Raw genomic sequence first — 14,147 nt, forward strand, 5'->3', positions numbered from 1 at the left:
TCAAAAGATATCATTATTCAAAAAGTCAAGTTTAGGCCACACCAATTTAATTTGTTGGTTCTCGGATTCGCCTCTTCATTTTTTCTTGATTTGCAAAAAAAAAAGAGATTCTGGTTCTGAATCAACTCAAAAATGCTCATATTTTGCCCCCAACAGTTGAGGAAATTCCTTTCTTCCTAGTTGTTACAGTTTTTCCATCTATCAATGCAGTGGTTTGATTAAAAGTTCAAAATTTATACTTTAAATTTTAACCCAGCCTTTTTTGTTGACTTCATAGCTCATATTGTAGCATTTGGGGCTATAATAGGATGCCTAGACCTGTTTTTATTTTTATTTTTTTTCGCCCTGTCGCTTCATATTTTTTCTGAAAAAATCCGAGAACCAACAAATTAAATTGGTGTGGCCTTAGTTCTTCCTAGTCCAACCCAACCCTTACCCTTGTTAACTCCATACCAATAGGTCACTAGAACACCTGCCAATTTTGATTCCATCTGTCTTTACTGAAGCAAACATTTTTAACTCACACGGCAATCCCTACACTCCAAACTGTACTTTTTCACCTAGTACAGTGTACATAGTTGCATAGACCCTACCCCACAGTCTACATGTACATGACAGTAGTAGTATTTATAACATAGGTTTCTGTAGACTAAGTAATATCCATGACATAGATGTACATTGTACAATATAAATCCCTGCATGCTAGTGGGAACTAACTCTCCTCTTTGTCTCCATACATTTTGTATCCATGTGTACTTCATGTATAACAAGTTAAAGATATTCCTTTTCAGCTATAATGTTTACCTGAGCACAATGCCACATTTTGATATTTTACAAATTTTGAATCCAAGGTGATGTCAGCATCGGCATCAAGTGTTCTCCTGGTGTGGTTGGAGAGAGGGAGGCTGATATTGACTTTGACATTGTGAAGAACGACAACGACACGTTCACGGTGAGCTACGTTCCGCCCGCGGCCGGGCGCTACACCATCATGGTGATGTTTGGGGAGCAGGAGATCCCCAAGAGCCCCTTCGTCATCCAGGTGGAGTCAGCTGGAGACGCCAGCAAGGTGCGCGCTGAGGGACCTGGGCTGGAACCTACAGGTGAGACACAACCCGTATCTGTATGATTCTGTTCAGATTCTATTTAGACTGATTTTATTGTGATCTCATTGGTAACATACATTGTACCTGGCTAACTTTTTTTCCCAGTGAGGAACTCACTAAAGTGTGTTTTGATTGGTTACCAAGTGTGAGACTTTACTAAAGTGTGTTTTGATTGGTTGCCAAATGTTGGACTCAACTAAAGTTTGTTTTGATTGGTTCTTCAGGTGTTGTGTCAGGAAAGCCCACCTACTTCACAGTCAACACACGTGGAGCTGGAGAGGGCAAACTGGACCTGGACTTTGTCGGGCCATCCAGGGGTAAGGAATACTTCTTGATATTACGTACTTTATACTAATTGAAAGATTATTTGTGGCTCATGTTGTTTCAGCTATTTTGGTATCAGCTGTTGGACAGAAGTTTTGGTTTAATTCTTTGGCTTTTTAAACACAGATACGAAAATCTCTTATATCAGAAAACCTTTCAGCTCTGTCTGTGATCCGTGAGGATGTGGTTTAAGACTGTTTGTCAGCACTCTGTTCTGAAGTCCTAGACATCAGCACAGAGTGCCTATTCTCCCATGTGACCTCTTGTGTGTAGTTGACCTAGAGGCTGCCCCAACATCACCTACCCAGGCTGTAAGCCCTGTCCCAACAGTCCCCTTACCAGTCCCCACATCTCCAGTCACTGCTGAACCACCACCTGTGCCAGCAGTGGCACCAGCATCTCCAGTCGCTACTGAAACAACATCCCCAGATATTCCTGTACCTTCCCTACCATCTCCTCCAACCACTCCTATATCACCTGTACTGGATACACCACCACCACCTCTACCTGCTACCATGACAGCCGCTGTGCCAGATACTCCTGTACCTTCCCTGGACTCTGAACTGCCCCCTCCAACCACTCCTACACCACCTGTACCAAATACACCACCACCTCCACCAGCATCTGTGCCACCACCTCCACCTGCATCTGTGACAGCTGCTGTGCCAGCATCTCCAGGTAGTCCTGTACCTTCCCTGGATACTGAACCCTCAACTCCTGTACCATCTGCCCCGGCTACCGCACCTTCTCCACCCACAACTGTGACAACTACCCCACCGGCATCTCCTCAGCCTGTGTCATCCCCTGCCCCCCTTTCTCCTGGTCAGAAGAAAGTCTCGCCTCCCAGGACTGCAGCTGAGGCAGCACCCCCTCCCATGCCCACAGGCCCGGGTGTACCCCCCTCCACTCCACCATCTGTATCTAAACCCCCTCCCAGTGGATACAGTGTGGGTGAGTCCACAGGAGTGAAGTAACACCCTGCTACAGGCAGCGACTACTCCCTCTTACAAAACTCAAAAGGCCAACTTACCAGCTGACCAAGAATAGCCTTTCTCAAGGATCCCAGGAAACTGTCACAGCTCATAACCAGCTGAAAATCTCATCAAATATATTTTGTTGTGTTGGTGCTGATTTTGCTCACACACAGCTACTGAATCTTTCTACTCATGCCTATTGTCAATGTTTACTTTCTTTCTATCTTGGAAAATTGCTTCACTGGTTTGTGATGTGATTGTTCAAGTACATGTACATGTATGCTCTATTGCACTAAAGTGAACCTAGTATTTGACAGTGCCTTTGCATATTATTTATATATACTCTTAATGTCCTATTTTACAGGTGGAGGAGCTAAGGATGTGAACATTGTGGACAACAAGGACGAGACCTTCACCGTCCACTACACCCCGGTGGCTGCTGGGCCCATGAACGTCAGCGTGAACTATGCCGGCAAACCCATTCCCAAGAGCCCCTTCAAGGTCAACGTCGCTCCACCTGTTGACCTCAGCAAGGTCAAGGTCGATGGGCTGGGAGAGAGTGAGTGCTGCATTTTCTTCTTTTTTCTTAAATTCTGTTGATAGAACAGATATCCAAGGCTCTTAATTGTAGTACAACTGACAAATATAATTGTAATTCCTATGAAGCTTTCTCTTGCTTCTTTGTTTCCTGCAGTAATTCCTTGTTAATTGTGCAGTGTTCAATTCCTGTACTGTGTCGCTTTATGGTGTTATCTATCTGCAAGTTGCATTTCTGTGTGCGCATATTTATGTAGTATTGGTGCTGGCTTTTCTCTTTCCTTGCACATAGAAGTAAGGGCGCCTTTGTTGCAGTTTTCTTGGATTGGGCACTGGGAAATCTTGTAATCTACTCTTACTAAATTACATGTAGATCTTCCTCTAATGGTGTTGACTGCTGAATGCTGAGTATCACTAATAACTCTTGTAACAGCTTTTAATTTCTAACTTTGCACCACAATGCACAAATACGCTGCTTTAACAGCATGCATGTATCAGTTGTGTGCTGCGTTTGAGTGAAAACTGTCCTTAACAAAGTATTGTGTTGTGTTATCAATGTTCTGCTCACCTGTGTACAATCCTTCCTGATTTGTCACGGTGTATGATATTGCTTGATCTGTCTTCTTGAGTTGTGGTTTGATTGTTGTAATGTGATCCTCACTTTATCCATTTCAACTTATTAGGCTAACACCCTAAGACAATGTATTTTCCCTAAGACAATGTATTTTCCCTACCAGGCTGTGAGGCTGTTATGATGCTCGATAAGTCACAGAGTAATGAACGTTTCACACAAACCTTTAACCCAAAACTGTCAAAAAGCTTGCAGTTTTGACACCTTGAGTCTTGAAAGCTTTTCCCCATTACTGTAACTGCTTCTGTGTGTGTTTTCTGGAGTCCTGTCTTATTATTTTTTCCCTGTCTGTGAAGCCAAATGGCTTGTTTGAATTTTCTTCTTTCAATTCCTTTTTGTCTGAGGATGTTTGCACGCGAGTGTGGCACTCACACAAACAGTCAACTCACATAACACGCTGTTTTACCAACAACCTTCCTACTGCCCCATCCAAGATGCAAAAAAACAGGATTCTTTAAGATTGAAGGAAAACGGAAAGTCACAGTGAGTTATATCAGTCTGCAGTTATCACACATGTTACATCGTCTTCATGTACAGAGGTTATCGTGAACCAGGAGAAGGAGTTCTTTGTGCTCACGCGCGGTGCAGGGGGTCTGGGTAACGTGGAGATCACCATCACGTCCATTACCACTAAAAAGGTGCTGAAGACCACACGCGTTGAGAAGAGAGGAGAAGACTATGTCTGTGTCTTCACCGCGCTAGAAGTGGGCATGTACGCAGTAAGCGTCAAGTACGATGGCCAGGTAGTCGACGGCAGCCCCTTCAAGTTCGAGGCAGTGCCCGGCGCAGATCCAAGCAAGGTCAAGGCATATGGTCCAGGGTTGAAGGGTGGAAAGGTCAACAGGGAGCAGACGTTTACCATTGACACGCGTGAGGCTGGACAGGGTGGGCTTGGCCTGACCATCGAGGGTCCGAGCGAGTCTCGCATCGAGTGCAAAGACAGGGGAGACGGCACGTGTTCTGTGTCCTACTGGCCAGAGGATGTCGGGGACTACAGCATCAACATCATGTACGCTGACCAGCACATCCCCGGGTCTCCCTTCCCCGCCAGGGTGGTCCCTGCTCACGACGCCTCCAAAGTCAAGGCCAGCGGCCCGGGGCTGTCTCCCGGCAACAAGGCCGGCGACCCCTGCGAGTTCACGGTCGACATCCGGGAAGCCGGCGAGGCTGAGCTGACCATCGAGGTCGTCACGGAGACGGGCGAACGCGTGGATGTGAAGATCGAGGACTCGCGTGATGGCACCTTCCGGATCAAGTACGTGCCCCAGATCGCAGGTTCCTACACCATCACGATCAAGTACGGCGGGGATCCCATCCCACAGGTCCCCATCAGGATCACCATCGAACAGAAGGTCGACGTCAGCGGGATCAGGTGCTATGGCCCTGGAGTCGAAGGTGACGCACCATGGAGTGACTTAACCCCCTCACTCTCTCCATACCATACATGTACATGTACCTGTAGTCACTAAAACTCACACATTCCCAACTGAGGTCTCTGCAGCCACTAACAGCTGAAGGAGACTTCAACAGTGTCTGTCTGAAGATGATGCATTCACATTGAAAATATGTGTCTTATGACCTTGAAGTCTGTGCTTTTCTATATCAAATATTCAGAATCCTGCTCTCTTGTGAAAGCTTTGTTGTTGTCCTTTATTCTGTCAATGTGAATGTTGTACTCTTCTCTTTGTGTGAGTTGCATTCTAGCATATTGTCTTAAGCCACTGGCATTAATATGTATAATTTCAAACTTGAATTTCAAGAAGAGATTGTATTTTTCCAAATTTGACCATCCTCATCTTTCATATACTTGCCAAGACAAGAGCATCATATTTCAGTGACTTACTTACAAAACATCTCTGCAAAAGGACCAAACTAAAAGGCGTTGTTTGAACCTTAAGGTATGTTTGTGGATGCTCCGACGGAGTTCACCATCGACGCGAAGTCTGTGAGCAGGAGGGGAGGAGACAACGTCCGCTGTGTGGTACAGAACCCCACCGGAGCCAAGACTGAGGCTGCTGTGAAGGACAACAGGGACGGAACCTACACCGCCTCCTACACACCATACGAAGAAGGTAATAACAGTAACATTTCTTCTGTGAGAAACTTATGTCCACAATACAGTTCTTGACGGTAAAGGCTGTAGCTTGTGATAATACATGTAATCCAGACATAGTATACACTTTGATGGGAACTTTTTTTGCCCTATGACTTTATGTAGGAAATGTCCTTGATCAAAATCATTCAGAAACTAACATATAGCGGTTCAGCAACTCAGACCATCACACGTTATTTTATGTTGAAAACAACTTACCATGTACTTAATGTATTCCCCAGGACGCCATCTGATAGACGTGCTGTATGAGGAGCTGCAGGTGCCCGGGGCTCCCTTCAAGGTCCAGGCTAAGGAGGGCTGTGACCCATCCAAGGTGCGCGCCTACGGGCCAGGACTGGAGGGTGGACTCACCGACAAACCTCAACAGTTCACCATTGAGACTAAGGTAGGTCTGGCTGCACATTAGAGACCTCTAGTGACTGTTTTAGGTACTGCATTCTTCAAGTCGACAAACTGTAACAGTTCAGTAGGTTATGGTTGTGGCACAGAGACGTCTGAAGTCTAGTAAAGCTTTCCAGTCTTAACAAAATTTAGAGATTTGATCAGTGTGTTGATAAATCTATGATTTATTTTCCCTGCCATGTCCAGGGTGCTGGTACAGGTGGTCTTGGTCTGGCCATCGAGGGTCCCTCGGAGGCCAAGATGACGTGCAAGGACAACAAGGACGGCAGCTGCACCGTGGAGTACTTCCCCACCACTCCTGGAGACTACGACATCCACATCTCCTACGGAGAACAGCCAATCAGGGGTAAGGTCTTATCTAAATGGCCAATCAGAAAATAATATTGATGTCTCATATATACAATGTACATTCATTAGGTTGTGCCCCAAACACGGAAAATGTTTACACTGAATCTAATGATTTCTCAAATAGCTCAAGCAGTCACAGAATGATACTCTTGTAGTCTTTGTACAAAATTTGATCTGGATTGATTTTTCATTTCTCCCCACTCTAGGAAGCCCATTCTCTGTGCTGATCAAGGACGACATTGACGTGTCCAAGGTCAAGGCGTACGGCCCCGGCCTGGAGAAGGGCGGTGTCCGTGCCCAGAACATGCAGGTGTTCACCGTGGACCACGCCAAGACAGGCAGCGCACCTCTGGATGTCAAGGTCACATCACAGATGGGTAGGTCGTTTGTATATAGTGAGGATCAATTCTCTGATTTCTTGTTACATTTCTTTAGTGTTGGAAACTAAAAGAAAAGTGAGCAACCAGTAGTCCCTTTGGTCTCTTAGTCAAAACATTGCTAGATGCCTCTGACTGAATAATATAGTGTTACATGAAAAGAAAGGCAGTAAAGCATCAGGGATCGGTATAAATTACTATCATCTGCCTTTGGCTACAGTCTAGCAGTGTTGGCAGTCATTTCCTCATCACAGTAACTTGAATGGCCAGGAAATTGACTTTGAAAATCCAGTTTTGCTGCCCTGAAATTGCCATGAATGCCTTTAAATTGTACATTTCCATCTCTGATTATTCCCAGGTGCAACAGTGAACACTGAGGTCACAGACAACCATGATGGCACCCACACAGTCAAGTACATCCCGCCCAGCGAGGGGGCCTGCAAGGTCGATGTCAAGTACGACAACCAGAGCATCCCACAGAGGTCAGCTGCCACGCCACCTAGCTTTTCTTTCTAGTACTGCAGATTTTTTAGAAAATGTTTTATCCTAATTTGTTATTAGAAACTATACCAAGGTTCATAAATTCTATGTAGTACTTTCTCAGGTTTCCTTGTACTGTGATTTTAAGGTTGTTGGTATGACTCCAATACTGACTAGTGGTGTGTCCTGCGTTTTTTTCCCAGTCCATTTAACGTCCGCGTGCTGCCACCATATGATGCCAGCAAGGTGAAGGCGACAGGCCCGGGGCTGCAGCAGGGTGTGCCTGCTTCCTTCCCCATCTCCTTCACTATCGACTGCCGCGACGCTGGAAACGCTGACCTGGAGGTCATCCTGGAGGTACAGTACAAACACAAAAGTTTGTTATATCATGCTCTAGTGTCCTACTTAGACCTGCCATACATGCTGTGTACTTGATCCATAACAGTCACTGTCTGGGGTGCCAACATCACCAGAAAATCTGTGATATATATCCCGTAAGTAAAAAAGCAACAAAAAACTTCACGATTCTAGCAAGAAAAGTACATCATAAAATTGCCACATGCTGTCAAGTTGGCTGAGATAAGAGAGTTAAACTTTCACGCAATTTGAGCACCTTTGTACTCAAATCACCAGGAACTTTTCAGACTGAGCCCAAATGTAACCAGAGCATATAATAATGTGTGTTAACAAGATGACAGACTGCGCAGTGAGTAAGTATGCTGAGGGGCTGAACATGCCTTGCATTTTTATTGGACATTCTGGCCAAGATGTAGGTTGGTAGTATCTTGGGGGCATCAAGACTTGGCCACAGCTTCTTAAATACCTTAAGTCTGCCTTTTTGATTGTGATCCTTGGGTTTTGAAAATATTTTGTATGTCTGTGTTATAATCATTTTTCATCTGTCAGTGAATATTTGCTAGTAGTATGTCTGTATGTTTGGTCCAGAGGATAGTGCAAGGCCACATATACCCTTGACCTGTATGCAATAACGAGGTAACTGGATACTCAGGGGTCCCAGAATATCTCGGTCAATCCCTCACAAGTCTCAAGGGCAGTATCAAGTTTTAGTTCAGACCGGCCAAGATTTCTTAGTCGAGCTTATTTATCAGAACTGCTGTACAGATTTCAAAGTTGTCCCCCTGTCCGGAATATGGAAACACCAAGAATCTGTTACGCTTGTGGGAGTCTTTTTTGGAGTTCGTCCCCACAAACACAACAAGCCGCGCTTCCATGGATGGACAGTAGGGAAGGTTTAGTGGGAAGTAAAGCAGCTCCGCGAGTTGTTTACCTCGGCAAGAAAGCCAGACCTAATGTAAGGATAGGATGTCTGAATCCTAGGGAGTCAAACCCACCAGCATTTCATCTACAAACGGTGAGGTGTGAGGTAGCCAGATATTCCTAATGTACATTCCACTTGTTATGTGGTCAACAGGTAGATTAGACTGTTAGTGTTGTCAAGATTTCCTTGTGTTCAGTAAATTCCAATGTGTAATATGATAGCCTATTCTATGTCTAAGATCCAGATCTATGTCTTCTTCAAAATGACAGTCATCTTTACTACATGTACATGTACATGTACACTTGGCAATAGATGAAGGAAGGAAAGAATGTTGGTAAAGATGTGTACCTTCTTTTCTCCAGGACCCAGATGGTAGGATGAAGAGCCCAGAGATCCATGACAACGGGGACGGAACCTACACCATCACCTACACCCCCGAGCAGTCCGGCAACTACACCATCGAGATCAAGTACGGAGGCGAGCAGGTCCCACGCTCTCCCTTCCGCATCACTGTCAAACCCACCGGAGATGCCAACAAGTGTTCTGTCACAGGTAGGGAGGATGGGAGGGACTCTGTCTGATTCCTCTTATGACTATCGTACAGATCTACAAAATGTAGACTGCTCTTTTTTTGAGGATGCTCGAAAAGTATAGTGCAAACCAGCACCTTTAGATGGTACATAGCATTTCCTCTTCAAGTTCGATGTATTTCCCAAGATGTCTTTTTCTGAAGCATCTTTCCAGGATTGTCATCTTTTCCTCTTTTAGTGTTGCCTGTCAGAAATTGCAAAATCTCTATTTTTGTCCTCATTTTTATCTCATCACGATTTTCTTCAACCTATACCTGTTACCCATCTCCCATGTACTGCTATGATCAAACAACTCCTATTTCCTACCTGACCTACCATTGTTTTTGTTCCACCATTTTTTCCAAGCATTTTTTTTTATCTGTTGTTCACTTAATTCACCAACTGTCTGACTCTTTTGCACTCTCACCTGTGGTGTGTTGTCTGTAGTGCGCATCAGCCCACCCGGGCGTGTTGGGCAGGGGCAGTGGCTAGGTAAGGACCAACACCTGCAGGCACCTCCTCCTAACTCCTACCACACCTAACCTGTTTCTCTACAGACATTTGGAACATCAACTCTCATAATTCTGTCAGGAACCCAAAGACAGACACATTAAAAAAATCAGGAATATCTACAAATGCAGCACCAGTAATCAAGTTATGCATATTTGAGATATTCAGGTGTTCAAGACCTTCTTGAGAAGGCTGCCATAACACCATTTTTCATGTGGCCATCTTTTGGGCACCCAGCAAAATCATCAGAGTTGATGTAGTACATACCACAATTCTGTCTACAGTACCCTTATGGTGGTGCTGCAAACCTTCCACTCTCGATCAGAGCCATGACTTGGTCTCTGCCAAGTGGCATGGTTGAAATCCTTAGCACAATTGTTGAGATTGCTAATGTAAGACAGACAGATATGAAGGATTTTGACAATGCTATTTGGCTGAGGTTATGCCAAGAATATGTGCCAGTGCATCAGCAGTGTGAAGTATTTGTATGTCACTGTATAGGGTCTTGTAAACAGAAAGGTGGCTTGTACGGTATAGAGAAGCTGGTATGATGTGCAAAGTGTTAGGTGGAGATGCTCTGGAGCTATCACAGTGTGGCATTCTACCAAAGACTTGTCCCATGTTGGCCATGTTTTGCACTGTTAGTATTCTAGTCTGTTAGATGTGTATATTCAAAAGATGGCCAATATGAGATGTCCTGTTTTGGCTGGTGTGAAAGCTGATAATGTTTCAACCAGGCTGTTGCACGAATGCTGTAAGTACACAGTACTAGTTGACTTGGCTGCTAAAATTCCATTTGAAAAATGCTTCTCGAAGTGTAGAAACAGCGACCATCATGCTTTTGAACATTTACAAAGACAATTGTGAGATTTCTGAGTTCCTTTCCCCTTTACGATTTTTAAAACTGGTGTTTCCAGACTTAAGTCACAAAACATTAAGATATGAAGAACGTAGAATGCCACCCTGACATTGACTGTCCACTCATGTACATCTCATGCTGTAGTTTGTGTGCTTTATGTTAAAGCTTCAGTAGCTGTAGGGGAAACTTTTGCATGAGTTTGGAATGCTTGTTGGTCTAATGTCATGCCATATTTCTGCATGGTTAGAGTGACTTGCATTGTCAAAATGGGTAATAATGTCAACTTTCACAATTCTTCTGGGTACCCTAGGACCTCACACACAAAAAAATGCACCATCAGCTATCCCCAAGGTCTACACACATCAGCTATACAGGACAATACAGTCTTGAGAAAGCTTTTAAAAAATCTGGTGGTGTTAGGGTATGTGGCAGAATCCTGAGAATCGATATTAAAAATATTGAATATCAGCAAATATTACTCAATTTTTGAGCAGTGGATGGAACATTTCAAGTTACCTTGTTGCCTTCCTAAACAGGCACTTGCCTCAAGCAATTCTACAAATTGGGAGAAAATTGCATTTCTTAACATTTTTACTGACGGACGAGCAATCCTTTGACAACATCTTGCTTTCCTAACCTCCACCACACGTCCACAGGCGATGGAATGCAGCCGTACATCCAGATCGGAGAGGAAACCTGCGTCACCGTCAACTGCAAGACCGCCGGCAAGGGCAAGGTCAACTGCACCATCCAGGACGCCAACGGGGAGGACGTGGACGTTGATGTTGTTGAGAACGACGACGGAACCTTTGACATCTTCTACACGGCCCAGCAGCAGGGAGAGTACACCATCACCATCAGGTTTGGTGGACAACACATCCAGGGCAGCCCCTACAAAGTACAGGTAAGACATTATGCTTCTATATCAAATACTGGTATATTCATATATTCTTGAAAATTTTCCTTTTTCTACCATAAGAACCAGGTGATGCTCAGAAACATTTTACACTCATGCAGGCTTCAACAATATTTCCTGTATCTATTTTTCCTTGCTGTTCAAAACTCTCATCTGCTACGTGTATCCCAACATTCTCTCTGCCAGATTGTATTCTTGTCACACCACTACAAACATGAAGACGACAGCAGTTTGTTGTTTCTTACCTGACTGTTACTTCACTTTCTTTTATAAATAAGCTCTCTTTCCATAGCCTTCATTTTCCTAACCTTTGTTTCATCCGCATTGTCTATTTCAGCCATTAAGAGTAATGTTTCTTCATCTTACATGACTGATTCTTGCTCCTCTCTTTTCCCACTTTAAACCTTTTGAAGAGCCCTCTTGCTGTTTGTATAGGTATAACAGGACACAATGCTTTCATTCCTTATGGATCAATACCTCTCAATGAAAACAAAAGACAACATCATTGGCAACCTTCCTCAGGAATGGTGTTCAGGTCAGCTGGCAGTCTGTAAGCTGGCCTTGCTTGTCTTTTCCAACTGAGCGGTATAAAAAGAGGCAGAGCCAAACAAGGGTAAAGTTGCAACAGCTGGAAACCAACCAGTCTTCACAGGTTGTAGTTAGTTTGCTAGGTCAACTGCCTAGTTTACGGATTAAGGAGGCCTGTAGGAGCTTCTGTTAGGCTTTGTTAAGGGCCAGTTCTTGCACAGACGTTGTCCTCACCCATCCTGCCGAACCCTAGTCCCTCATCAGGATCTCCAAAACTATGGCCAAGTACTACACAGTGGTCTGGGTAAGACTTTTACTTGTATACCATTTATTTGTTCAGACAGTCAGTTGATACATGTGTATATCCACTTCTGGGAATTGAGGTAATTGTCTACTTTTCTAGCCTCTTCACAAGATGCATAGGTCACATCAGGTCAAACTGGCGTACATGTAGCTGGCAAAAGTCTCTGTGGTAGTTTTGAAGAGTGTCAGGAAATTGTTGGTCAATTTTGCTGTCACTGGCAGTGTTGTTCTTGCAGTCCAGATATGCAGATTTAAGTCCTCCATCCTAGGTTCATTTCCTTAAATTTAGATAACTAAAAAGTAAGAAACGTTATCCATTCATGCTTTCAACTGTAAGAGTAGCATGTCAACCTTTATTCCTGCAGAGTAATTGATAAATTAGAAATATGACGAGATATATGTATAATACATTCTGTGAGGCAGAATGACAGATGTTTTCAATTTCGTGGGCAACTTCATGCCCCAGGTGTTTTATTGTTGTTGCTGTGATTCATGCAGTGGTTCCTTGACTCTGGGAATAAAACTTCATACCAGCAACGTCCAAGTCCTGTTTAATGCCCTGAATTATGGATGGTTCTGTTTTCATAAAGGAAACATAAAAGAATGGGAGCTGGTATCCAAATACTGTGGCAGAAGTTGGTATTTTGTTGTCGGTAAATGAAGCGAAGCGTCATGCTCATGGCAGCACTTCTTCTCAAGGCCAAGAAAAGTATTTCACCTAGAATCAGAGCCAGCTTCTCGCTTCATTCCTGGCATTCTTTCTTTTCATTGTTGAAGGGTACCTGCTTTGCAAGACGGGAAACAAACATTGCCCCAGATGTGGCACTCATTTCAGTCAGAATATAGTACTGCAACAATTCAGGGGGCTCCCCACTCATTCTAGTGGTTTCTGTGGGTTTTTTTCCTTCCACACGTATTTTACTTTAGGAATGTCTGATTTGTTTGTCCTGTACTTTACCTTGCCTGGTCTCTATTTTACCCCTGTCCAATGTTAGCATTCCTTCAGACCTGTACTTCCTTCCTTCCTACACTGTACAAGATACACTGTTTACAGAACATATAGATCTTGTCTGTCACAGAATGTCTTTTGGTGCATTCCCATGTGGCATTGACCTTGGGTGACTTTGTTATCCTTATGTGCACTTTCCCTAAGCTTGTCACCACTTGAGACATATTGGTCACACAGAGCTTTAGTGCTCTGTGCAACACCATTTGGTAATGAACTCAGCCATCTGGCTCTATCTGCTGTCAGATTTTTGTCAGGTTTTTCTTCCACCCTCAACATACATGAACATGTACAACAGTTACTGTACTTGTACCTCCTTAAGAAAATTCATACACGTATATGCGGCACAATGTTTCATGTTCTAATACTGCATATACAAGAATTGGTGACATTGTCACTTATGTTTGTAAAGTGTATATCTTACAATCTTACCTTTTGTGAAGGAATTTTGTCACTTGAAACTATCACGTTGCTTCATCATATTAACATTCTCCAGTATGAAAAATGATACATGCTGCTCAGTTGAATTATAAAACATGCATACATTTAACTCGACTGTATTAACCTATTGAATATTAATCAATATGAAGTATTGATGAATTGATTATGCATGGCATGTGTCCAGGAATGATTGGCTGTTTACCACTAGCAGCATTTTAGAGTAACTCCAGTGCATTTACCTTAGTGGTTATGAGTAGCTTGTCGCTGCTGTGTTTGTTGACATTGGCTGTGTTTGCGGTGGACTGACTGCATGTTTGACTTGAATTGTCTCGCATGCACACACAGGCCGTGGATGACCTTTCCAAGATTCCTAACGGAACATTCCAGCAGCAGTACATGGTACGTTTGACCTCACTTGTTTCTACCAATTAATTATTAAACATT

General features: G+C 43.8%; 1 protein-coding gene across 1 annotated transcript in view; it reads left to right on the forward strand.

The window, feature by feature from the left end:
• The window catches only part of LOC109469852 (filamin-C-like), a 72,319-nt gene that overhangs the window by 38,692 nt on the left and 19,480 nt on the right, over positions 1–14,147 (forward strand). Inside the window, 14 exon segments of the mRNA XM_019768600.1 lie at positions 852–1,103; positions 1,331–1,423; positions 2,769–2,963; positions 4,110–4,967; positions 5,471–5,644; positions 5,907–6,070; positions 6,274–6,433; positions 6,642–6,812; positions 7,171–7,294; positions 7,496–7,649; positions 8,934–9,123; positions 9,588–9,632; positions 11,166–11,413; positions 14,049–14,102. Of these exon segments, the coding sequence (XP_019624159.1) occupies positions 852–1,103; positions 1,331–1,423; positions 2,769–2,963; positions 4,110–4,967; positions 5,471–5,644; positions 5,907–6,070; positions 6,274–6,433; positions 6,642–6,812; positions 7,171–7,294; positions 7,496–7,649; positions 8,934–9,123; positions 9,588–9,632; positions 11,166–11,413; positions 14,049–14,102 (2,882 nt within the window).

The sequence above is a fragment of the Branchiostoma belcheri genome, unplaced genomic scaffold (genome assembly GCF_001625305.1).
Source record: "Branchiostoma belcheri isolate BF01 breed outbred unplaced genomic scaffold, Haploidv18h27 scaffold10, whole genome shotgun sequence".
NCBI lineage: Eukaryota > Metazoa > Chordata > Leptocardii > Amphioxiformes > Branchiostomatidae > Branchiostoma > Branchiostoma belcheri.